We start from the raw sequence: 25,312 nt of genomic DNA, 5'->3' as shown, positions 1-25,312 counted from the left end.
CTAAAAGGTCAAAATGCTGAACTCAACTGAGCACCTATTGATTACTAGCACAGCAGCAGATGCACATGTACTTCATCTACACTGAAATGCAGCTTTAATTAAAGCTATGATTTTTGAATTAAAAACTCTATCGCTCCCCTTTTAGTTAAATGGTGGGAGTGTATGTCTCTGATAAGAAGCTTTGAAACAGGTCCAGAGGTGACACCCCTCACCCTCCTCCCTTCCAGGATTATTCCTCCAATATGAAAATCTAGGTAGCATGAGACAGATTAGGCAATGCTTAACATGCTAGAGTTGTGTTGGTGAGACACAGATCAATGGTCTTATGTAGGTTAAGCTGCGTAGGTATATGCTGGAACTACATTTCAAAGAAAACTTGCATACAATCTATGTAATGAGCTGGAACACACTTGAGATCTACATTTCAGGGATTATGAGGGATTTTAAGAGTTGTATGATTAGGGATTCAGCAGGTATTGTTGTCCAGACAGGTGCTTGGGTCTGAGAGGGGGAGCTTTTAGTTCCAAATGACAGAAGAATGGATTAAACAGCAGCCAGTGTATCTGCTTCACTGCTATTTGAACATATGTTATGAAATATCCAACGGTCTTGTACTTGGATCATTTACACTCACTGCCTATAAGAGCAACTGGTTTCTGTTCCTCGCTTTTTCCACTAATGAGGCTCAGGTGGAAATCACAGGAGAGAAACAAATGTCCAGGAACAGCTTTGTGATATGATCTTTGCGCTGCTCTTTCGATCCATAATCTCTTAAATCCTCTGAAATGTCATTTTTTGTTTGCTTTAGTTTGCTTTGTGTGTGTTATTAAAGCCTATATATTCATAAATAAAATCAATGGGACGACTACAGCAGCATATTATAGAACTGTTAGAGCTGAATTCATTTGTCAATAATTTATAAACCGATTGAGAGAAAATGAGAAACCTGTAACATGTTACCAACTAGTTATCAGTGTGAGCTTGTCTTATATTGATAAATTCAGTACCTTTAAGTTTTGGCCAGAAAATGTAAAAAATTAAAGATAAAAAAAAATCACTTCCCCCACTGAAAAACAAACAGTGGTTACGGCCTTAATGATGATAAAAATCAATGCTTCATAGAAAACACCTACATCTACAACTAAATGAAGAACCCAAGGACCATGTCTATCTATCTATCTATCCACTTTGTCTCCACTTTTTTTTCTTTTATGACCTTTTTTTATCTATCTAAAGATAGATAGATAGATAGATAGATAGATAGATAGATAGATAGATAGATATTCTCTTATCTATATATTTGCATTAGAAGCAAGATGGCAAGATTTTCTTTTCCTTTTTGGAGAATACTGAATGTCAGGCGGAGAGCAGAAGTGTGAGAGATGCTTCAAGCCTCCAATTAAGCTTTCTTAATAGAGTCATTTACCACCTATAATCACTCAGGTATAATCCCGTCTTCTCTTAAACGTCGAAAACCCATATCGGATGCGAAAAAAATAAGCAGCAGCTGCAGCACAAAGTGTTCTATACAACATCTTCCCGATATAAATGTGTATAATTTTTTAAAGATGAGAGCTCCATACAAATCCTTCGTGCTTTCACAGAAGTTTTCAAAAGTAAAAGCACCACTCTTGCAGGTAATCCCCGGGACTAATGTGACATGCATGATATAACATAATACTTCTACAAGCATGCATATCGAGAGGGGGGGGGGGTTTATTGATTTCTAAAGTCTGCGTTCTGGAGACGCTGGTGCACATTTTACGCACGGTACCAGTCTGTTACACTTACATACCAGCGGCCAGATGAGGGAGACATACGGCTTCGGGACATGTCGAAGTATCCCGAGTAATTTTTTATAAGATTTCATTACCTCTTTCTTCAACTGGAAATACTACAGAGCAAAGCGCGTTGCTGGCTTCGTCTGGCTAAACCGTGTAAACGCTTTTTTTTTTTAGACCGAGGAGGAAAAGGTAGTTAAAGGAGGAAATCAGTGCGCTACTGTGTGCTGGGCGTTTATGATAAAGCGTGTGAAGCGTACAGTCCGTCAGTCAGCAGTCAGTCATCCAGTTCAACATCACTCTCCACTGAACTCCAGCTGTCACATCGTGTCCTCCGCGCCTCTTCGATCTGGCCAGGTAAGAGAAATCACTGCGACTCTTAAAGATTTACCCAAGTTATTTGTGAAAAGTTTCTGACGAGTCGGATTCTGATGGACACGCGTTTCCCAGGGATGCCACTGTTGGTTTTCTTTCTTGTTAAAAAGGAAGTAATGGCGAGGGCTGAAAGGTGACTAAGGAATTTTCTACAGCTCATCGTAAAAATTAGTCGAGAGTCATCCAATAGAACGCAAAAAATACCAAATCTGTGTATTTCTCTGGTGTTTATTGAGCATATAATTAGTATACAGTTAGACCACGAGCATCATATTCTATCATATTTCACTGCAACCTTCAATTATATCATATTATTGCATACAGGTTTTTTCTTTCACATAATGTAAAATTATGATTTATAAACATAAAAATGAGGGTTTTTATACTATAAGTTGTGTAGTTATGAATAAGAATGACGCAAGGTGGCTGTGCATTACAATCCCCAGTTTGCTTGTTAAAGACAAGCAGGAGCCCGAAAGAATTCACAGTTTTTAAGTTGTAGTTTTGACACCTCAAGCAGCATTAAAAGCCCACGTTTTAGGTTTTGTAACCTTTTTTCTTAACTATCACCTGTACAGAGTGGCACAGCTACTCTCAAAGCCACCCTCACCCTCTGCCCCCCTTCTCCTTCCTCCTGTTTCCAAATGCTCTCCTTTGAAGCGATGATGCCCCATCTGTCATATGTGAGCAAAGAGAGACCATGCTCTGCTCTTCTCAATTACTGAATTCTCCTCATGCCAGCTCCGGTGGGACAGGAGGAGGAGCAGGTGGGTGGCAGTCAGTACGATCAATCAACATGAAATATTCAGCTTTGAATATACACATCATTTACTAATACTGCTGCTGCTCTCCTTGTTAGAAACACCCTGAAAAATAGTTGGGGTGCTTGTCTAAAGCGTTTTATAACCGAGAGTGTGCGTGAGCTGTGACACAGTTCCTGATGAAAAATTGGGCCAGTGCATATTCAGGTGGCACCACAAAAAAAGGGTAAACTATACGCTGCACTGACACCAGAGGGGTATCAAAAATTATTATCATTATGACTGAGAAGAAATTAGAGAGAGGGAGGGTGAGTGGATGAAACTGTATTAAATTTAGCGCCACAGCCGTTTTCTCATTATGCTGCGGTAAATTCATGCAGCTTACATGACAAAGCTCTGCTTGGCAACTTTCTCCCCTGATAGAAGCACTTGTTTGAACATGAGGCACATGATTTGAATATCTGTAATCCACGCTGAAATCAACAGGCCAGATGAACTTTTTGGCACCTTCTTACCACCACACTGAGTAGGATTTTCTCCCCCCCCCCAAAAATGCCTAAGCTAGTTAGACTTTGGCTTAAAATCACTTTGAGTATGGAGACAAAGCAATGCAAAAGTAATTTATGTAGTCTTTCCCGATGCATTATGTGGAAATCGTAGAACTTTGACCTTTCCAGTCATTCAAACTCTTCAGGAAACTTTGAATCTGCTAAGTGTCTGCACTGTGATAATATCTCTGTGATGTTGCCTCATGAAATTTGCCCGAGTACTATGGCCTTAAGTATTTGAGCTATGAGGCAATACAGTGAAAAGCATAGCCCCCTCATATGAGAACACAACAGTGAATAATTAATAACCTTGCTCCCAATTCCAGGAAAACAATAGCATATTGTAGGAACGTTGCACTAATTTAACAAGAGGAGAAAAAACAAAAAAACTTTGACAAAATGTGGAATGCTCTGCCATTGTTGTAAAGCATGTCTGTGTGAGTTTCGCTCTAGTTATTCCATCCACTGTTGCTTTTCACACTTTCTATACTGCTGTTCCATACTTGCACATAATGTAGGGGTTGCATGCTGTTTGCATGCTGTATAATGTTGTAGTGTAATGTTGTTTGCCTTTGAGATTAATCAGAACCCATTAAATACCCCTCTCTCACCTGCTGGCAGTATGTGAGGTGGAAGTGCACATGCAGGAAGCTATTTTCCACAGGCCTCCTCTCTTGGCTGTCAGCTCCCATTAAGGGGGAAGGTGTCATATCTGTAACACAGCTGAGTGCAGATGGCAGAGTGGAGGGGATGGCTCACCGATTTAAACAATGATTAATGAACAGAGATGGAAAACAAATTACATTGGACTATTGGAGGCAGGGAATTGTTTTTATGAAAATGTTAATTGTGTCTGCCAGGCTGATACCACGAGTGGGGGAAGGGTGGAGTGAGGGCAAGGTAGTGAGGCAACCAGGGGGCTAGTGATAGGACGTCTACTACTCCCCTGGCTCAGATTATCGGCGTGTCTCAGCATGCAGTGTTTAATACCGTACCTTGGCTTTAAGACCTCTAATGTGCCATAACTTTCAAGGTTTGGCTTTTTATGATGAACCCCATGAAGAATTGTCGCCCACCACTGCACCAATTAGCGTTATCTCTAATAATAAGTGGTTGTAAGTGACGAGAGAAGGCGCCCTGTTCTAGTTGTAATTATTGCAGGCGGGTGCAGCTGCACTACTTAGGGAGATGATGATAATTATTTTTCTTTTTTTTTCATTGCGGGTTGATTATTTAAGAGCATCATACACTCATCAGAGTAATCAGGAGAGAGTGATTAGTGAAAATCCACGAGGCTAACAGCTGCCACATTAAACACTTGCCTCTGTTGCCAACACACAGAGGCAGAGTCCTTCGACAGGACAGAGACGAACGAAAGCACTTCACCTTCAACTCCAGGAACCGCATGTGTTTGTTAGAAAGTCAAGGCTCGAGTTACACACAGAATTAGAGTAAACAGAGCTCTCTGCGAAAAGACACGTTGTTGTGCACCAAGGTCGATCTTCGGTGCTTCAGTTAACAACTACAGGAGTTTGTTGCAGGGGAGTAAAAGTTTGATAAGGCATTTTGGGAAGTGTGGGAAAATCGAGATGATCCTTTGCGTTGCTTGCGCTCTTCTTCCCTAATGTCTCCTGTTGTGTTTAGGTGGGTACCTTTTGAACGTTCCTCTGGATGATGACTCTTTGATAAGGCCTAATTATCAAAAAGAAAAAAAAATACAGTCCCAATTAGAGATGTGTGACCATGTCCGGTGGTCATGCTGCGTTGCTTGCCACTGTGTAAGGCCTGCTAAACTAAGGGCTAATTCTCTTAGCCCAGATGTTGCCTGAGCACAGTCCTGGGATCCCACTGGGTTGATGAGCTCAATCAGTGAAATGATGAAAAGATGATTTTGTCCCTGTAATTACAGTGTGTAAACTACTTAGCTAGGATTGCAAAGGAAGTCATTTTCTAATTACGCTGGTACCCCGTTGTCTAATGGTGGATGTTTTGTTGTTTTAGAGAGCATGTGAGAGAGAGTGAGAGAAAGGGAAGAAGAGCAGGAGGAGGGATATACAGTATGTGTGAGATAGATAGATTGATGGGGAGAGGAAGAAGGAGAGAGAGAGAGAGGAACTTCATGAGGGGTCTGTGCTCTGCTGCTGCGGCTGAAAAAAGACCATCACAAGGGCAAGATGGCTGCCAAATGAGAGTTCATTGAATTATCAGCCCAGCTAATGTGCCTTGGATTATGCTCTTTGTTTGTCAGGTTTTTTTTGCTGTGGATGCCATAGCTTAATGAGATACTGTAAGTGGCATTACCAGACTCCTGCTGTGATTTTGTGATGACTCGTTTAATGACTTTTGTTTTAGTGCCTTCAAGTGCTTTTTTTTCGCAACTGAAAATAGACACATCTAGTTTTTTTTTCGTGTCTTCCTTTCACTTTTGCAAATATTGGCCAATGTGAAAGACAAATGCAGTGCAAAAACAAATTGATCCTTTCACAGTTAGGAGGGCTGCTAACTTAAACGTTATAGCGAGCAAGAGTTTGCATCCGCCCGGGGAAGTTGTCGAGAAAGCAAAACATGTCAGTCTGTTGCAGACTGAAGAAGCTGTGTTCTTTGAGATCTGTGCGAGTTATGTTGGAGCTGACTGCTGTCATGCAGGGCCCAACCATCTGATGCAGCCTACACCATGTGGATAGGCTTCTCTTCTGTGAGGCATCCCCTCCTCACCCCACACTGTTAACACACCCCATCGTACGCCAAAGCTTTGTTTGTGTCCAGAAAGAACAGGTGGTCTGTGCAAACAAGAGCAACTGTTTACACATTAGTGATCTTAAATACATTCTATATGCATGTGCCTCCGTGTGTGTGTGTGTTATGGAAAGATAGAGACAGCATGTGAAAATGGGTGTGTTTGCAAATGCCTGACAAAGAAGAGTGAAGTTTATATTTCCTCACTCCGAAGTGTGTGAGAGCTAATGAAAACAACGAAGGAATTTCACGAATCCAGAATTTATTTACAACACACACACACACACACACACACACACACACACACACACACACACACACACACACACACACACACACACACACACACACACACACACACACACACACACACACACACACATGGTTATGATACTGCTCGTATTCACCAGAGTACCTATGCACACTTTCACTCTTCACGTCTTATCCTTGCACGCGGATTGGAACCATTTGTCATCTGAAAAGACTTAGACGCCACCAACTCATACAGGTACTCACACAGCTGGTTGCCTCTAAGCAAACCTGCTGTTTTCAGTCTGAGTTCCAGGTGCTATACCCTGTGGCTTTTAGTATGTTGCCAGAGGAACTTATTTTTCCCTTTGCAGCGCATTCAAGGCCTCTAATCTGCATTGCTGACTGAGACAAACAAAATTAATCGAAAGCCACCTGAAATAGCCGATTCTCACATAACTGTTCATCACTGCTGTATCACTTGCATGCCAGGTTTATTTTTAAGGGGCACAAGACAGGTTTTTTGGGGGGGGGTTTGATAGTGGTAGAAGGAGTGGCATAGATTTACGTACAACACCCGCAACAAATGTGTATGTATTCTTTTATGAGTTCTTTAGCTATTACTCACAAGGAGCTAGTTTGTCAGTGCTGTGTGTGCTCTTTCTGTGCTCTGTACTCCTGCAGTAATGAATGGTGCTGGTTAGACTATTCTGTCTCCGTCAGGCTTTTGGGGGGCCTACAGAGAAGCTCCTATAGGGTTTCATTAATCTGGCTGTCAGAAAGTATATGTGTGCTATCTTTTGTATGGGTCATGGTGGGCAGCTGTGTTACCACTGCCCTCTTCCTTGAGCATGCTGTTCATCCCCTGACATTGCAGTCCACAGGAGTCTTGGCTGGCTGATTTGGTGGGTGGGCACGTGGATGAAGTGAGATACAGGGGACATAAAGCATAGCATGGGGCTTTCACTGTCTTTACATAAGCTCATGTGTGATAAACAGTTGCCTTCTGCAGCCTGGGAAGTCAGGAATTCCAGGAATTTTGAAGTAGGCTGAACCATTTTACAAAGAATCTGGGACATCAACAGACATATTAAATGTCAGACTGCATGCTTATTTGCTCATATGAGGCATGAGTATCTGCATCCAACTCTATAATTACATATGTGTTTCATTTTTAACTGCATGTGTTCACTATTGAGTTGAGTTTTTATTACTGTATCATGCGTACAACTGTTTCCAGCCTGCCTGGGTAAACAGAACACATCTAAGCCACTACATGTAGATTTTTACACATTATTACAAGGGACGGTAAATAGTTACATACTGAAATTAAACAAGGATTTCCAGTTTTTGGTCATCTGAAAACAACGTACACGAAAAGGCTGTTATCAGTCATGTTAACATCAGATGATCTTTAGCTTTCTTTGCTTATTAGAGGGCTCACTGTAGCTGTTGGGAGAAGGCTTTTGCAGCCATTTGTGGTGCATTTATTGTATTTTTCAGTCAACAACCAACATAAATTATTAATGGATTTTTATTAATTTTAACCGCTGCTAAAAAGAAAAATGTAATACGCACTTCTGATCTATAAATTTCATTTACGTGTTTCATTCCACTTTCATCACTCTAGGCCTCGACGCATCTATCCATCCATCCTACATGGCAATGCACTACAAGGTAAAAATATCGTGTTTCCACTCTCTTGTAGGTCAAATCTTTTATAGAATCCCCTTCGCCTGACAGCAGTGAAAGTAAATATAACAGTGTTTGATATTGTCACATCTAAAATCATCCCAAATGCACAGCCTCCTTGGCTGGTTGTAATGTATGTGTCACATTTTTGTTTCCCTTTTATTGCCTGTGCTAAATCACACCTGCTCCTTGTTCGTATATGTGCGTCCACACCTAAGAGGCGCTACTGTGACACAATGCTTCAAAACAATCAAGCGCTCTCTCAATCTGCACTAAAAGAGCCTAATCCACTCTGACAGTGAAAACACCTGATGGCCCCGCTCCTATCTCCACAGATTCCCACCAAAGCCAGTCCGCACACACAAGCAATGACAGCTTTCTGCCTCGTTGCCATGCGCAGTTAATCAGAGAAATATCACTTTAGTAAATATGAAGTAGATCTAGTGTATGCTAATATCATTCGCTCACTTTCTTCCTGTCAGATGTGATTAGGTCAGGCCTGTAGCCTTACATTGATCTGAGCTCAGTGCAGACACACTGCTCACACCAGCCATGGCTGCAGGCAGCTCTTTATCCGGGTGGTTTTATGTGCAACATTTTCATGCCTGATCAAACTTGCTGTGGAGTAGGGGTAGAGCTATCTCCTTGACTAGTAGCTGACTAGCTATTCCACAATTAGGATATTATTTTAATTATTTAAACATATATATATATTTTAGGGGGCACCAGATAATGGTTTGAGTTGAGTGGAGTAATGTATAACATTGTTATTGCTGTTTTACACTGCAGAAGAATACAAAAGCATTATAACAAAGCTTTAAAAGATACAAGAACACACAGGAGGCGAGCTGCCTGTTTGTGACAACAGCAAAAGTTATGTTAATTTTAAATTTGTTGCAAGACATGAGAATTCAAGGTCAGTCTAGCATAATAATGAACAGCCATGCTAAGCGGCTGCTTACACGTTTTAGATGATAAGCTAAGTTTGAGATGGATGAATGATGGGCAAAATATTTGCCAGCAGAGTTTGCCTGTCACTCTCTTGGGTGTCATCCTTTACCTTCACAAAATGAGCCCACACGTTGGATTTCCTGCCTGCCTGACATGTGCACTGTAACAAATGCAGACACCAGCTCTTGTAAATGACACTGTCTATCTGTGACTAGCTGTCTGACGCAATGTCACCACTTCCTGTGGTTGTTGGAGTTTTCTGTGACTGACCAAACAAAACTTTGCTGACTAAGACTATTTTTTAATCAGCTAACATTTGGTTGACGTTGTTATGGGTTATACTCATAATCAGATTTGATTTGGAAGGCCGTTATTTACATGAAAGTTAGCGTTTTCATTTTGGCGCCCAGGTAAGCGTGATTTACTGTGCCGGAGTATGACAGCAAGATTGTGTCCTGCCAGATTGTTCTTATTGCTCTCTTGTTTAGCTCAATCTCTCAATGTAACCCAGAGCTAGTACACATGTGCAGTGTTTAGCAAAGAAGGCATGCACTTGTGCACTAAACCATCGTCAAAGTGATTTCAGAAGATGTTGCAGAGACAGAGCTATTTAGAGTTAAGTTCAATCAATCATTATTGATTGGTTGCAGACTTTATATTGGCTACACCGTACAATAAGAGCAACTGCACAGTAATGACATTAATTAAGGCAAATGCGAGCTCGGTCTAACTGACGGCCATTCTTGAAAATGCGTGGGAAGTGGGGCTAACCTCCCATTTGCTTTCTTTTGTGGAAAGGCTGTTCAGGAATATCGGGTCAGGAGCTGTAAAGTGGATCTATGATATAAAGATATAATTTACAGACCTTTTCTTGTCAGATATGATTAAGTCAGCACCATAATGGTCACATTGATTTCTAATCTACATCTTAGAGCGGACACGCCAGTCACACGAACCGTTGCTCCCTGCCTGCCAACTCTTTATCTGTGTGGTTTTGTGTACATCATTTTCGTGACTGACTGAGGTTGCAGTCCAGGATGATGTAAGCCTGTGTTAATTCAGTGTGGACAGTGCAGGCTTTGTTCTGTGCCCTTTGGTGCTGCACTAGAGCTGTGCAGGGCTCGCCTGTGTGACCTCTACCATTGTAGCACGATGTGAATTTGAAGCTTTGTTTTGCTGCTACAGTCGAATAAAAAAGGGAGCTGGGAAGGGCAGGCTTTTTATTCAGATATGCTTCCTTTAACTTTAGTTTAAATTTTTGCATCCATCATTAAGTTGTTTATTTTCCTCAGTACTCCTGTGACATAATTATCCTAGTAACGGTTTTATTCAAATATGCAGCAGACCTGCTGAAAAAGCTTAACTATTTACTTTAATCTTCTCTTTAAAGCATTTCAAAGATTTGTGAAATGCGAAGGAAGGGCAAGTAGAAGCAGATAGGCTTTGATGTTTCTGCTGCCTTAGTATTGTGTGTCACTAACAAAATGAGATCTAGACAAAGATTTTCAACTTACCCTTTAGTAAAGATGAGATATTTGTTGAGGAAGCCTTTGTGGTTATACATAATCAGCATTTTCGCAGTCTCCAACAATAATGTAAAACCACAGGTATACTTAAGACAGGATGAGGAGAGTCAGAACCTACTTTGCACTATTTCCTGACCTATTTGTGGTGCATAACTGGCATTATACAGCAGTTGCAAAAGTACAGATTTACACCTCGTTGACAACACATGGCCATATTTATTTAGCTTTGTTTTTTCCTTACTTAGTTGCTCTTCTTATTGCTTCTAATTTTTTAAATAATACATTTCCTGCAGCAGACTTTGAAATAACTTAATGCACCTTTTGTTTTTCTCTTTAGGTCAGACAAACAGGAAACAGACACGTCATCTAAACAGCATGAATCCACATCCTGTTTCAGCTAAATAAGTGCAAACACTTCATTTTACTAACCTTCAGACTGTCCCAGTTAGACACCCCTGACCACCATACTGTAACATCACCCAGTCCCCGAAAGGACAGCTTCATTACCCCATCTACCCACCCAATTAGGAGCCAGATGGCACTTCTGGCCAACCAAATCATGGATGCACGAATTCTCAGCAGCATGAATGGGAGAGTAGAGCTTTCCCAGTTCCTGAGAGTCACCAATCAAAGCATTGTCTCTCAGGTTAATTCTTCCCAAGATGATAACCGCAAAAACAGGAAGTATCCCTGCCCGTTATGTGGAAAGCGTTTCCGCTTCAACAGCATCCTTTCCCTTCACATGCGCACTCATACAGGTGAGAAGCCTTTCAAGTGCCCGTACTGCGACCACAGGGCTGCACAGAAGGGGAACCTGAAGATACACCTCCGCACACACAAGCAAGGCATTCTGGGCAAAGGCCGTGGGAGGATTAGGGAGGAGAACAGGTTGCTTCACGAGCTCGAGGAAAGGGCGATACTAAGAGACAGGCAGATGAGAGCTAGTCACGTTAGCCAACCGCAAGCAGCTAATATAAACCACCATCAAAAGCCTCTACCGCAGACTTTTCCGACACAGCCTCAGCTGTTAAGCAACTCTAGCGCAGCAGACAGCCAGCCATGTGGATCCACCTCTCCCAAGTTGACTACAATTCACGACGAGGCCATCCAGCCCCAAACCACTGGCTTCCGCTGCTCTTTCTGTAAGGGAAAGTTCAGGAAGCAGCAAGAGCTTGAGCGCCACATCAGAATCCTCCACAAGCCCTACAAATGTACTCTGTGTGAGTTTGCTGCCTCACACGAGGAGGAGCTCATCAGCCATGTTGAAATGACACATATCACAGCCGATTCGGGCTCAGGGCAAAAGCCCGCGATTGGGGCTGGTGATCAGGGAAAGCCTGTCGGTGAATTCCCCTGCGAGGTGTGCGGCCAGACCTTCAGCCAGGCCTGGTTCCTAAAGGGCCACATGAGGAAACACAAGGATTCTTTTGAGCACTGCTGCCAAATCTGTGGCCGTCGCTTCAAGGAACCCTGGTTTTTGAAGAACCACATGAAGGTGCACCTTAATAAGCTCGCTGCTAAGACCAATCTCCCTCCCGAGCGTGATTCCTCTGCTGAAATGAGTAACCTGACGCCATCGGAGCATCAGAGCAACCTCTACTCCCAGTACATCTCCCGCATTCACAACAGGTTCCTTACAGCTGAGAGAGTGGACCACCCAGATTACAACCAGATGATAGCTGCAGCTGGTGTTGACATGAAGGTCCGAGAGATGTTAGGGCGGATGATTTCCTCGGGGCCTGGTGCGGTGACAGATGCAGAGAGCTCTTCTTCGATGAGTCTAAATCATCTCCACCCTCCGCTGAGTTCCTCTAGCATGGAATATCTGCAGAAAATAATTGCTGCCAGAGATGCTCTCACCAACAGCAGCAGCTATGCGGGTTGGCAGATCATAACACCAGGGTTACCTATTGAACAGCAAATGTTCAGCCCTAAAGACCACCAGCAGCAGCAGCAGCAGCAGCAGTGCTCCTCCTATCTGCCAGAGAGATGTCTCCCTGTAGATGATGGGAAACTGTGCTTTGGTGACCCAGACACCAAAACCATAAGCAGACCTGGGAGCCCCGGCAGCGTGAGTCATCATGGGCCAGCAGAGATGATCACCGAGACGGGGAACTCTGGCAGCGCTGTGGACCATCGACCACAATCTTCTTCTCCAGCTACAGGTAATTCAGTGCAGGAAGACAAGTCTTCAGAGTAAAAGATTAGGACTACGTCTCAGCCTCTAGATAACGTTTTAATCATTCATTAGGAATTAGTCCCTGATGTTTCCATCTGTGAACTAATCTCAAAATATTTGACATAAAAGCATCTTATTATTGTTATATTTTTTCCCCTTTTTGTCAGAAATGATCAAGTGCATGTAAAACATGTGTCATCATATTTGTGACTACTTAGAGTAGGTGGATTTGAAGCAAGCACAGGGTCAGCAACACAGCTACAGATATTATCATCCACAAGGACTTTGTCTTCCTTTTAAAGATAATGGCATCATGGTGAATTGTAGGGATAATTAGTACCCTCTATTTTATATCCGTCACATCCCCACCCCTTGCCTACAGGGGCACAAGATGTTAATGCATGCCATCTGGTGTTTTTAATGATTTGATATATACCACCCAGTGATTTTTATGATTTGATCTACCACCTGGTATTTTTATTGATAGTCTTCTGTTCCACCTGGTGATTTAGATGATTCGGCTCTATGGGTAAATGCCTTCTTTATCATGGCATCCTGCTAACATGTTATCATGAGTCTAAATTACTGCTGTAACGGCGTTATTAAGAGACGAGAAGAAAAGATAAATCCAAACTTTGTTCGCTTTCCTCACAGCTTATGCTTACGGTTATTTTCTTCCAGTGTTAGAGAACTACTTATGTGCATCTAAGTCTGCTGCGCTCCTGTGGGATTTGGGCCAGTATCCTCTTAAATGATGGCCGTAGAGCAGAGATAAATGGATCAGGTCTAATCTCATTAGATGTTTTGTTTCCATATTGTACACACATACTGGCATCTGCATATTTACATGTAAATGCTCACAGTTTACAGCCAAATCCCTCTCTGGTTGCTCTTTAAGAAACATATTCAAGCTCTGTTGTTTCTACTTTCCCTCTTCTCCCCTATCTCCGAGACCATACGGTGTCACTTCCAGAAACATTTACGATAGTTGGCTAGCTGAGGATTTGAGCGTGCACAGTTCTGGGATGGCACATTCAGTATCAGACTCTAATTTCAGTCAATATTAAGCATGGAAACTAATTCATTGTAAAGGTCAGGCGTCATTGCTTTAGTCAATGATGGATCCGGCAGGCTCTCTCTCCCCCTCTCCTCCTCTCCTCTCTGTTCTTAGTCCTGTGTAATGGTAGACTCACTCTGGGGGCTTAGCACCGCATTGTTTAGCTCTGACAATATATCCCAGAGACCTCTGCAGCTGCTCCCTGTGCTCACAATGACAGATTAATTAACACAATCACACGCTGCTGGCCCTGGCTCAACGCACAGGTCTGCTGCGGGACAGATAGGTAAATCCTACACATATGGAGAACACGCACCACTTGATGAGGGTTTAATAACAGGGATAAGTTTTTTCGGAGGTGGGGGGTTGTAACTGATCAAGTCTGTCTGTCTCGATGCTTGGACACGGAGGCAGAGAGAGTGAGAGAGCGAGTGTTTTCTAATTCAGGAGAGCGGAGATGCTGAGGAAGAATTACCACTGCCAGATGTTCGGCTTGAGGAACATTGATTAGTCCAGAATTACAGGCTACATTATTCATAGTCAGCCTATGGTGGTCATGAAGTTATTGATGTACCCAACATGGATGGCAAATATAGTACAGTCATGGCTGTCAGAGTGGGAGACAGGTTCTTACAGCGCCCGATTTAGATTTTTAACTACAAACACCCAGCGTCGTAAATGAGAAATCTGACTTTGATTTGAATAGGAGGCGTGTTATGAATTCCTTCTTTCAATATCTAATCAGCACAGATTTCAAAATGCGCTTTAACTTTAATTATAAGTTGAGATTAAGAATAACGACTCTTCTTAAAGCTCACAAAGGGTCCATGCTGCAGGCCTCTGACCTACATTGGACCAGCTAGATCCCACATCTGAATGAAGAAAACACAAACTGCTAAAATGCGCTGACAGTTATTAATTAGTCCCATTCAATACTCTTAACCTCAAGGTCGGCGAGCAGGCACCATGTAACGATGTTGTCCCCACATGTGTTCCCTGCTTTTATGCTACTTTTACTGTAACTGTTACAGCCAAGAGAGCCTGAAGTGATAAGCGTCTATAAAACTGTGAATGGTAATATGAGCAGCGGTTTACCCAGAAACACAGATAAAGCAGGCTGCTGTGCAGAATATCACTTTTCCTTTGGCTGTTCCACTTCCATCCGTCTATTCTTTGTGATTGTTGAAAGCAAAAAAGCATCTTTTTACTAAATAGGTCCTTATCTAACTCTGTCATAGCTTTACAAATTCAGCTCTTATTCACAGATCAGAGTCAGTCTGACTGGTTTGTCTAAACTGATTACCTGTTGGCTTTGCCGTTTCCCTCTCACTTCTGTCTTTTAATCCTCTTTTTAATTATTATTGCAGATATGAGGCTCAAATTAAGCTCAAAATGCTTGTTTTCCTAGCATGCAGATAAAAAGATTTACCCAGGGAGTTCTGAACACCTGCCTTGAAATATTGTTCCACCGTCTCCTGAATGCCATTTGGCTTAATTGACTTGGAAACGTCCCAAATGCGTCATTGACTATGTGGTCTAATTAATATTAATAATATATGCTATTATAAACATCAAAGAACATCTGGTGCCCCTGTTTTTCTCACCAGTCTTGTGTGTGACTCTCACTCTCACTGTTTCATCTTAAACCAAACCAGCCACTATGTATCTCTGTTTTGCATTTCAGTTGCTTGATTACATATATACAGAAAGAGGCAAAGCCCCGCTGCATACAGAGTTTGATACCTACAATATAACTGCCAAATGCATGTGTAAGCATATAGTGTGTGAGTACGTGATTGCATTGACGGTGATATATGGACGTAAATTTTAAAGCCCATTTCCATATGAAATGAATCACTCGTCCGAGCCCAGCTGCATGCTTTTTCCATAGACACGGCTCACTTGAGGCATTTATTTATTTATTTACCTTTTTCATCCGCCTTGCACATTCAGTAAGGGCGGATAACTCATACGCATCACTTCATTAGATGCTCTGTGTTAGGTGAGAGAGGCTGGGGTTTGTAATGATGCAGTAATTGGAGTTTTGGTTGATAAATCTAAGCTCTAAAATTACTCCCCTCACATAATGTGCGCCTCTGCACTGTAAGTAAATCTTAAACTGATTAAGTTAGCATGAACCAGGCAATCACAAAGATGGCACCCATCCAAAGGAAGAGAAAAAAAGGCAGAGTCTTCAGTCTTTGTGTTGTTTTTAACCGCTTTCATGAAGGCTGGCAAATGGGTTTAGGAAGGTCCGCACTGAAAGATGAGGTCAGATATATGTGTTTTCTGCATTTGGAGCTGACCGGTAATGTCATCGTAATTTAAGCCACAGAATAATTGAGATATATAGTGTGTCTGAAAGAGTTCCATTAAGCTGTTTGGATCTTTTTTTTCTCTCTCTTTTTTTTTGGTCTGTTACTGGAGACAAGGGTGTGGCACTGTTGAAGTCTCTTTCCCGCTCTTGCACACCCCACACACATGTAATCTTACGTAGACTTTAAATCAAACATGCTCTATACGAGCACACTCACATATAAACACTCAGAGTGCAGTGCAAACAAAAGGAGAAGACTTTAGTTCAAGGACACGAATTTCCCATTTCAGCTGTGACTTTTCAATTTCATTTGCTGGAGCTCTATTTAATTAATACGTGGGTGTTATTTTACGGTTTTGTAAATTGTAATAGTAAAAAACAGCCCTCTCTTTACTACGATTCAGCTCATAATGCAGGTTTTCTATTAAAGTTGGAAACAAAGTAAAGTAACTACTACAGATCATTAGATTTAGATTTACCTCAGAGAATTACCTCAGGGTCAGATCTCGAGGTGTATGAAATTGATATTTCTCTGGCGGGGAATGAATCACTGTTGTAACTCAGATATTAGTCCATTAAAGAAGAACAATAAGGCATCAATATGCATAGAATTAAATTAATGGTGGTGGGTTTATCTCCCTATCCCAGACACATCCCTAAAAGACACAGTATAATGTATGACCTGACCTTCAAATGCCAGGAGAGTGTTGGGCAATAAACTGCCAATATTTGTGGCTTAATGGCATCGGATGACTTTTACTGTAATTGGAATGGCAGCGAAACAGCTGGGCTGTTTAAAGACAGTGCAAGGCAGAGGTCTCAGACAATCACTAACTCAAAATGGTCACAGGGAGTGTGTTTAACCCTGAAGGGTGTTTCTGTGATAGCTATAAGGATTAAACTGAAGGTAAACAGAGGGAAGAAGACATTTAAATTACCTTTAATTAAAAGTTATGGTGTGCGAGATCAAATCTTGCATCCAGATGGATATTATTCACTGGCTAAAAGGAGAAAAATCACCCTTTGTCATTCTCCACAATAATACACTTTGTACTGTTTGAATTATGTTTCCAACGCACCATTTTTCAAGTGTGAAGCAAAAATAAACTCAGCTACAGTACATGGTGTGGTTAATCAGAACTGCTCACATGTTGGACTTCGTTATTTCTGACTGGGAAACCCACTTACTGGTTTTGATGGAATGAGGTTCTTGTCTGCAACATCTGCCTTGTTCTAGTTGCTTTACAATCTCACTGTTTATTATTTCTGGAAGAATCTTGTTTGGTGTTAACGTCTTTGGGTGTATTTATTGCACATGGTGGTGGCGTCCATACTGTAAAATGATGGATCACTGGAGCTGAAAGCTGATTACAAGCTTGATTTACTGCAGGGCAGCACTTAAATCATTCAACTCAGCCTGGTGTGGGATTGCAACATTTTTCATGTTTAGACAACTGTTGTTGGTACATGCTCAGAACCAAATGCTCAGTATGTCTCATATGCACATGCTTTCCTAATTTGATTAAGTTTGTCTTATGTTTTTGCTGTTGTCATCTGTTGCTGTTAGGTGAGAAAGTCTACAGGTGTCCACCTTCAAATGACTACACCTCTGCACAGACAGCCTCCCTCGGCTTCCATCTGGATCAGTACCACTTCACCAACTGGCAGAACAACGGGGATCTTTCTTCTCCTCTACAGCCTAGCAGCAGCAGCAGCTCCAGCCCTAACCCCAGCTCCAAGCTCCGACCCAGATCCAGGGAGGACTGGAGCCCGGCTGCGGGGCCGTATCTCAGTCTGGAGAGCCACAGCGAAAATTCCTTGCTCATTAACAAGCAGTCCGATCTCGCTGACCGAGATGCGGGTCTAGACGGCTCTTTGTCTGCTCAAAATCGGAAGTCCCAGTATGAGCCTTTGGATTTGTCTGTCAGGCCAGACACCGTCACATCTCATTCAGCTGTGTCTCCTGCTGTGCTGGTACAGATGTCCAGCGTTTTTAGTAATGGACTGTCCTCCTCCATTACCCGCCAGCGACAAAGTTACTCGAACGCACCAGCTGAACTCAGTGTGAAACCCACATTTCAGTCTGACCTCTTGGTGCACGGAGCCAAGGAGGAGATGAACGCACAGAACGCAGGCTCTACAGTTCATGATGGTGAAGGTGAATTTGAGAAATCTGACCAAGGGAGGGAGGACAAAAATGACAATGCTGCCAAGTGGAAAATACTGAAAAATAATGTCCTTGAGTCAAAAGAGCCGGGAGAGGCCAGCGCTGATTTTGAGGGTGCTGGTGAAAAGAAGCAAGACAAGCTAGGACAATGGGTCAGAGCTGTGGCTGAATCTCCCATTTCCTCTCTGGAGAGCATAACTCCAGGACAGTCGGATCCACTTCAGCACCAGGGCGGCCTGCTCTCCTTCCTCAGATCCCAGGGGAGCCTCAACAGCACACCTGCTAGCGCCCACAAAGTCGGTCTGAACGGTGGGGGGAACATGGAGAAAGACATTGCATCAGGTGAGCACGAGCTGATATATCACATACACTAAATGCAGCTGTCACTGTTATCAAGATGTATCCAGAGCTGTCTCCAGATTCGAAGGCAAATATTGCCACCTAGTGGTCAGACAGCAGCTATGCTTTGAACCACATTATTTCTGTGCATGTGATAAACTGCTGCGAGTGGGAACAGAGCATGATTATTATTTTTTGACTAAGCTCTATATATAACTGGCCAACTAGAGTGCAAGCTCAAACTTTTATACATTGTCTGGTGTGAGGATCCTGCTACAGAACACCAAAAAAAGTTTTGGCGGTATCTCAGCCCTCGTCACCTGACAGCAGAAGTGTGAAGATCGAGTGTGAGTGTGTGAATGAATCACACCAATTATGAACAGCACACTTCCCTTATACTTATAGCACTTGAGTTTTTTCTTGCAGATCTTATATCTGATCTCAAACAAGGGCTAAAGAAGACACAGGTGTGTGGCACTGATTACCCCTACACTTTAAAGGGTGATATAATCTCCTAGTGTGATAGGTTACAAATCGCCAAGCCAATGGAGCCCACTGATGGAGAGGCTTAAGCTCTTGTGCTGGTGTGATATGCTTGCTGAGTGCAGATTTAATAATGCTGTCTCTCAGGAGAGGGAATCCAACAGCTGGGGTCTTTGATATGCATGTATTATGAGTGCAACATGATACACCTTCCCTCTGATCCCCCTCTTATTCAGAAACTCAATATGTTCATGTGAAAGACAGGAAAGTGCCTGTCAACTCCATTAGGGATTAACATCTGTTCCCTTTCTTTATGATTCTAACAGCAAGATGTAGTTTTCTATTTGATTGTACAGATGGTTATTATAATATGCCGAGAAGCACCCCTCCCCTTCACCTCCTGTCATAGCCGTCACACTGTTCATGTTTCTTTCTTGCTTTTATTATGTATAATGCCATTTGGATTAAAAAACATTGATTTTAAAAAAACCTTTCCTCCGAAAAGCAGAAAAAATGACATCAAACAGTTCATCCCTCACATGCAGCAGGCCATACCGTAACTGTGGCCTGCACTTTTCAGCAATCGGATCAATGCAAGGAGCTATTTCAAGCATCGCTTGCCTTTTGTTCACTGCAGATTGATCCTCTGCGTTTTCTCTCTCAGGAAGTTGACTTCAAAGGCACAATAAACACCTGTCAGTCAAACTGGACAGTGAGATGCGGGGCTGACATTGAGAGTCCATCGAGTGTCCTCTAAAACTGAGCTAAGCAGGTGGCCTAGCAGTCTGTCCTGTCTGCAGCGCAGACCAGGTGGCTTTGTCATGGGGCTGTCTTCTGTTGACCCCATCCTCTCCATACTGTATGGCACGTCGAGTGGCATGGTGACATATTGCTGGGCAGTTTGGACATGGAGTGATGTGTTTGTGATGACAGTTCAGGTCGGCTCCAATGTGCCAGCAGTGGTAATTGGCCAGATGGTGACCTCTGGTTGAACCTGTCTGCATGCTCATTAGTCTCACTGAGCCCTCCCTTGTGTTTTAAACACTCTCTTACCGCTGCACTGCTTGGGCTCAACCACTAGATGGCAACATTTACCACTCTAACAGCTGAGGCTGCGGTAAATAGCTCACTCCCAAGTAGTTTGACATGCATCCATATTTCAGAGGCACAATTAGGACAACTATTTCTGAGAATGCTGTCATGTTGCAAAATGGATGCCTTGGGGCAACTTTAAAAGAGTTAACCAGTTAACCATGTCAACTGTTCCTTCGGTGATGTCAGATCAGGCCTCAGACTCATGAGAACAAGTGAACATGAGAAGATCGATAAAGAAAGGATTAAGAATGAAAGAACATGGAGGACAGAGAGAAAGAAAAGGCCCTGATTTGAAAGGTTGAAAGGGGTGAGTCATTATCTCATTGTCTGACCTCTGTATACCCTCCTCGGAGAGGGTGACAGAGAGCAGGAGAAAAGGAGAGAGAAAAGGAGCGAGAAAGATCACCATAGATGGAGATAGATGGAGCGACAGTGAGGTGAAAGAGGAGCGGTAGTGCGGCTGTCTCTATGAGCAGATGTCGTTTGAGGGCAGCGAGAGGGCAGCGCGGCCTGCCTTTGTGCCGTGCTTCTCCCCATAGAGATAATGAAGGGTGGAGCACTGGGAAGGATGTGCAGTCATCACTCACTGTCTGTGTGCCATCAGAGCTCAGGCCTGTGTCATCCGTCACCATTCAGCTCTTCTGGCCCCCGTCGGCCCCGCCACTGTCATCATGGTCATTATCTCAGCCTGTGACACACAACACACTCTCGCTGCACACACACACACACACACACGCACACACACCACACACAAACACATCATTGCATGCATGCAGGTGTGAACATACATGTGTACAACCTCAAGCAAATATGCAAAGGCAAGGCAGGATATGCTTTTCTAGTACTAGTCCCTGCCCAATAGCAACAAAAACAAAAAAATATATAAAACTATACTTCCCATAATAGACAATATAACCACATATAAACCTACTGTTTTGATATATAGAATGATGATAAGAAGAATTACAACTGAAAGACTCAAATAAGTAAAAATCTACTAAAGAATATATAAAAACTTTGCTTAGTTTACTGTTAAAAATTGATCCAAGGTTGACACATTTTAGTCTGTACACAGAGGTTTTAGCCCTATTAAATAAAATAACTAGTTAAAGGAATGAAAAGAGGGGAAACAAGTTAGATGAAAGGATTATATTTAACCTTTTGAGTGGTAGGCTAGCTCTGGATGCAATATCTTGATTTTTGAATTAGTAAAAGGCTCATTCAACATGCAGAAATTTGGGAATACACGCCAGAGTCGGGTGATGAACTTTAAAACAAATTCCCAAGTTTTCCCCTTTTCTTTGAAATATAACATGTGAGGTGCAACACATCCATTTGAAGAAATTCTAAACTTGCCTTCTGGTTCATCTCTAACCGAACATACTTGTGACAGGTTATTTATGTGCGCACAGATCTTTTTTTCTTTTTGTGCTGTGATTTCAAGTTCACTCACTTTCAGTTTATCTTTTGAATAAAGTCATTTTGAATATGTGGTTAAACTGTTGGTTTGTTTATAATCTGACTTATTCATGAAAGATTGTGCGTATTGTCCTGTTCCTTTGGCCGCAACTGTGAAAATAAATTGCAAGGAACTGAGATTATCCTTTAAGTTCAGTGTCAACGTTCTGCAGATTCAAAGTCAGTAATCACTCTGTTTTTGTACTACTGGCAGAGTTCCACTCTTTCTTTCAACACCACACAATCCCACCCTTCTCATTTCCTGTTGAGTCTCTTCATGCATTGTTATATATGTATAGGGGTACGTGTGTGTGTGTGTGTGAGTGTATTTCTTTGAGTGAATGGCTGGTCTGAAGCTGTGGCTTGAGTAGCCTGTGAATGGAGGATCATATGGCGGCGAGATGGATGGCTAAGAGCCCACTGCTGTCTCCTCTAATTGTAAAATATTAGTTACATTAGACTCTGGCCTGTGATTAATGGAACTTATTTGGAGGTTGCCCTCTGTTGGACCTCCCCTCTCCTCTGGTGGGAGGACTAAAAGAGCAGCAGACTGAGGAAGACGAGGAGGGACAGAAAGCAAGGCAACAGAGGCAGAGAAGGGGGAGACACGCTGGGCACCGAGCGACTAATGTAGGCCCAAGACCTTTTGGCTTATTATTAACCGACTTTATGAAAGTGTAATAGGCTACAGAATTGTTCACAGCGCCTGAGTGCATTTACAAGGATTTGATAAGATTGAGGAAAATCTGTCAAGTTTATCAAGTTACAAGGGAACGTGTGAAATTTGAGGAAGTGGAAGTCAGAAAAATGACATTAAAGTTTTAACAAGGAGTGTTTATTTTTATGCATCCAACCTCCTCTCCTGTCTTTCCACGTCAGGCTGAAGCCAGGGAAGCTTAAGTGAGGCAGGCAGAGTTTAAGGTGCGCCACAAACTGCACTCTACCTGGGTCTGACAAAGCTTATCTTTACTGCTGTTCATTCCAGCTCTCTGTCTCTCATACACACACAAACACAGACACACACAGACCCTTCTGTGCTATCCTGATGATATTCAGATGTGTCAGGCCTAGTTTGTAAATGTGTGTGTGTGTGTGTGTGTGTCCTTTACGGCCATCAGGTTATTATACAGCAACAGATGGAGCATTACCTTTTATTGCTCACACCTTCTGTGAGTTTTCCCACTTTTCCCTCCAAAAAACACCTTTTTTATGTAGATGTGAAAGCGAGCGTTGAGCTGTGTACAGCTGTCTCAGCTCTGATGAGGAGCATGATAGAGTGGAAGAGGCGAGGGCGGGGTGAAAAGGCTGAGACAGCCCTCACTTTTTGGGAAGTGATGTCAAATGACATCAGCACATAATGGTTTACTGTAACCATGAATCACAGAAAAACACATTGAAGTGTTAGACAGAGGGGAAAAGAGAAAGTCATTATATGAGGTAACATCTCAAAAATAGCACAGCGGTGAACAAGGACACATGGCTGTCTAGGTAGAGAGGTAAATGAGTCACTTTTGCTTTGATCTTAGCAAGCCTGAAGGCTTTGGTATCATACTGATTTTTTATTGAGGTTGGATAAACATCTGGAAGCTACTAGTGTTAAGCTTTGTTGTTTGTATCTTAAGGGTACATTGTGTGCTGGGTCATGTATGTTCACATTGTTTATGGAGAAACTATGCAGCGGGCACGAAGGAGGTGGACAGACAGGACGTTTTGGCATGCCTTGCCTCCCAGCTGCAGACATCTGTCATTCCTCAGCTCAACACTTGTGTGCGTGTTTATTTATTTGTGTGTGTGTGTGTGCGTGCATGTGTGAGTTGTGAGCAGGAAGTGTGTAATAATGAGCATGAACTTGCATGCCTTTTTAGAAAAACCCGTCAGCCCATTAGGTGTCACAGGATGAAGGCTAAGTGCCAAAGTGATCAGAAAATCAACAATCTGCAAGCCTACAGCAGCTTCAGTGCACAATAACAAATATTAACATTTCTCTCACATCTCACCTGGCCACATCTGTTGTAGAGCACTGGAAAAATGACCTGCCAAGACTAATGTTTGCTATCCAGAACTAAAAACATACCACATGCATTCTTCACAGAAATCAGTATTATTCTGTTTTAGCAGAGGCTTATTCTGCGTCACACAGTGAGGGTTTTTATTTTTTGTCAGGGAACTTGTTTTTCTTTGATTTTATTGGCTGACTGTGTTGTGTTCAGCATGCACAAACCCGATGCATTATAATCTCAAAAACTGCCCGGTGGGATTGTGATTATTTACTTGTTGCAAACATTAACCGCCACCCCATTCCCGTGTATTCGTTTCCAGCTCGGAAGCCTTTCCAGTGCCGTTACTGCCCCTACAGCGCCTCCCAGAAGGGCAACCTGAAGACTCACGTCCTTTGTGTGCACCGTAAGCCGTTTGACAACAGTCTCTACCCTGACCGCCGCCTTCGACGTTCGCACACACCCCAGATGCCCTCCAGACTGCCTCTGAGCATCACGGGAGACAACCGTGCGCCAGAGACAGACCAGATCGGCGTGACATCCCTCTGCGGGACTTGATGTTATCGTATTAACAGCACATACAGACAGTTATGGTTATTGTTTTAGCTTCACCTCAAAAGGATTAGGATGATGGAGATTGTTAAAAAGAAGTTAACAGCCAACCTTGATGTACATTCCAGTGTTTACTTGAAGAGCCACAGTATGTATTTATCTGTAGCAAAAGAAGCTGCCTATAATAATAAAGTCCATTGTGATGTGAATGTGTAGCTGGGGTACTTAGTGTCGTTCATTTTGTCTAAAGTGTCCAAACGATTTACTTGTGTTTACATGCATCTATCAGTCCAGCACTTGTCTGATAGGGAGAGTGTACCGTGCCTGCCCAAAGCACTTGTTCTTTCATCCAGTAAATACCCTGTGTTACATTTTTGTAAATATCGCTCGATTTCCCTTCCAGTCCAGAAGTCTTGTCTATCTGTCAGGATATGGTGCCAGATGTTCAGGCTTTAATCGCGGCAGATGTAATGAAGTAGAATGTTGCACATCGGAGCTTCCATTTGTTCTGGATTCCACTCCAGGGAGAAAGCCTCTCTCACATATAATTATTGCCCATTAACTCCTATGCTTCATGCCCTCGTGCTGGAACAATGCTCAATTAAGGGGAACCAAAGAAATGGAAAAACTGCAGAGATTCATCGATAGTACATTCAAATGATTTTCCCCCCCTACTTTTTTCAATCCAGTCAAACCAATCATGTGTGTATATACCAGATCTATCCACTAGTGGAACACAGGCACAATCAACTGAGCTATTGTGTGCTGCTATGGCCATGTATGGTGATTTTAGCGTGATCTGAGCTGCCTCAGCCTCCCGTGCCAGAAGCCCGCCTGTATACCCAGAGATCACCTTGGGCAGCTGTGTGCCTGTTCAGCCGGGGCCTCGTAGCCACAGCGATGTGACTTTGACTGACAGTCGGCCTGACAACTCCATTCATGCGCCACCTGCTAGCTGTCAATCAGGGCGGCCATCCTGGGGCTATTGATGGAGCTGTCAGCCTGTGTGAGATGTGTCTGTCAAAGCCCACCCACTCTGCCACTCTGTC

The 25,312-nt window shown here is 42.8% G+C and overlaps 1 protein-coding gene across 1 annotated transcript; it reads left to right on the top strand.

Moving 5' to 3' along the window:
* Nucleotides 1-1,945: 1,945 nt before the first annotated feature.
* On the top strand, nt 1,946-24,478 carry LOC113024976 (uncharacterized). The gene is made up of 4 exons (XM_026172274.2): nt 1,946-2,138; nt 10,957-12,784; nt 17,740-18,681; nt 24,034-24,478. Exons 2-4 carry the CDS (start codon nt 11,155-11,157, stop codon nt 24,267-24,269), a joined length of 2,808 nt encoding a protein of 935 aa, XP_026028059.2. The 5' UTR covers nt 1,946-2,138; nt 10,957-11,154; the 3' UTR covers nt 24,270-24,478.
* The last annotated feature ends 834 nt before the right edge of the window (nt 24,479-25,312 follow it).

The sequence above is a fragment of the Astatotilapia calliptera genome, chromosome 7 (genome assembly GCF_964374335.1).
Source record: "Astatotilapia calliptera chromosome 7, fAstCal68.1, whole genome shotgun sequence".
NCBI classification, from domain to species: Eukaryota; Metazoa; Chordata; class Actinopteri; order Cichliformes; family Cichlidae; genus Astatotilapia; species Astatotilapia calliptera.
This window is presented reverse-complemented; position numbering and strand designations above follow the sequence as displayed.

Bases quoted from the DNA above. Each gene is read 5' to 3' on its own strand.
- LOC113024976 (XM_026172274.2), top strand. From the start codon at position 11,155: ATGGCACTTCTGGCCAACCAAATCATGGATGCACGAATTCTCAGCAGC. The intron at 12,785-17,739 runs GTAATTCAGTGC...TGTTGCTGTTAG, and splicing joins ATCTTCTTCTCCAGCTACAG to GTGAGAAAGTCTACAGGTGT. The intron at 18,682-24,033 runs GTGAGCACGAGC...ATTCGTTTCCAG, and splicing joins GGAGAAAGACATTGCATCAG to CTCGGAAGCCTTTCCAGTGC.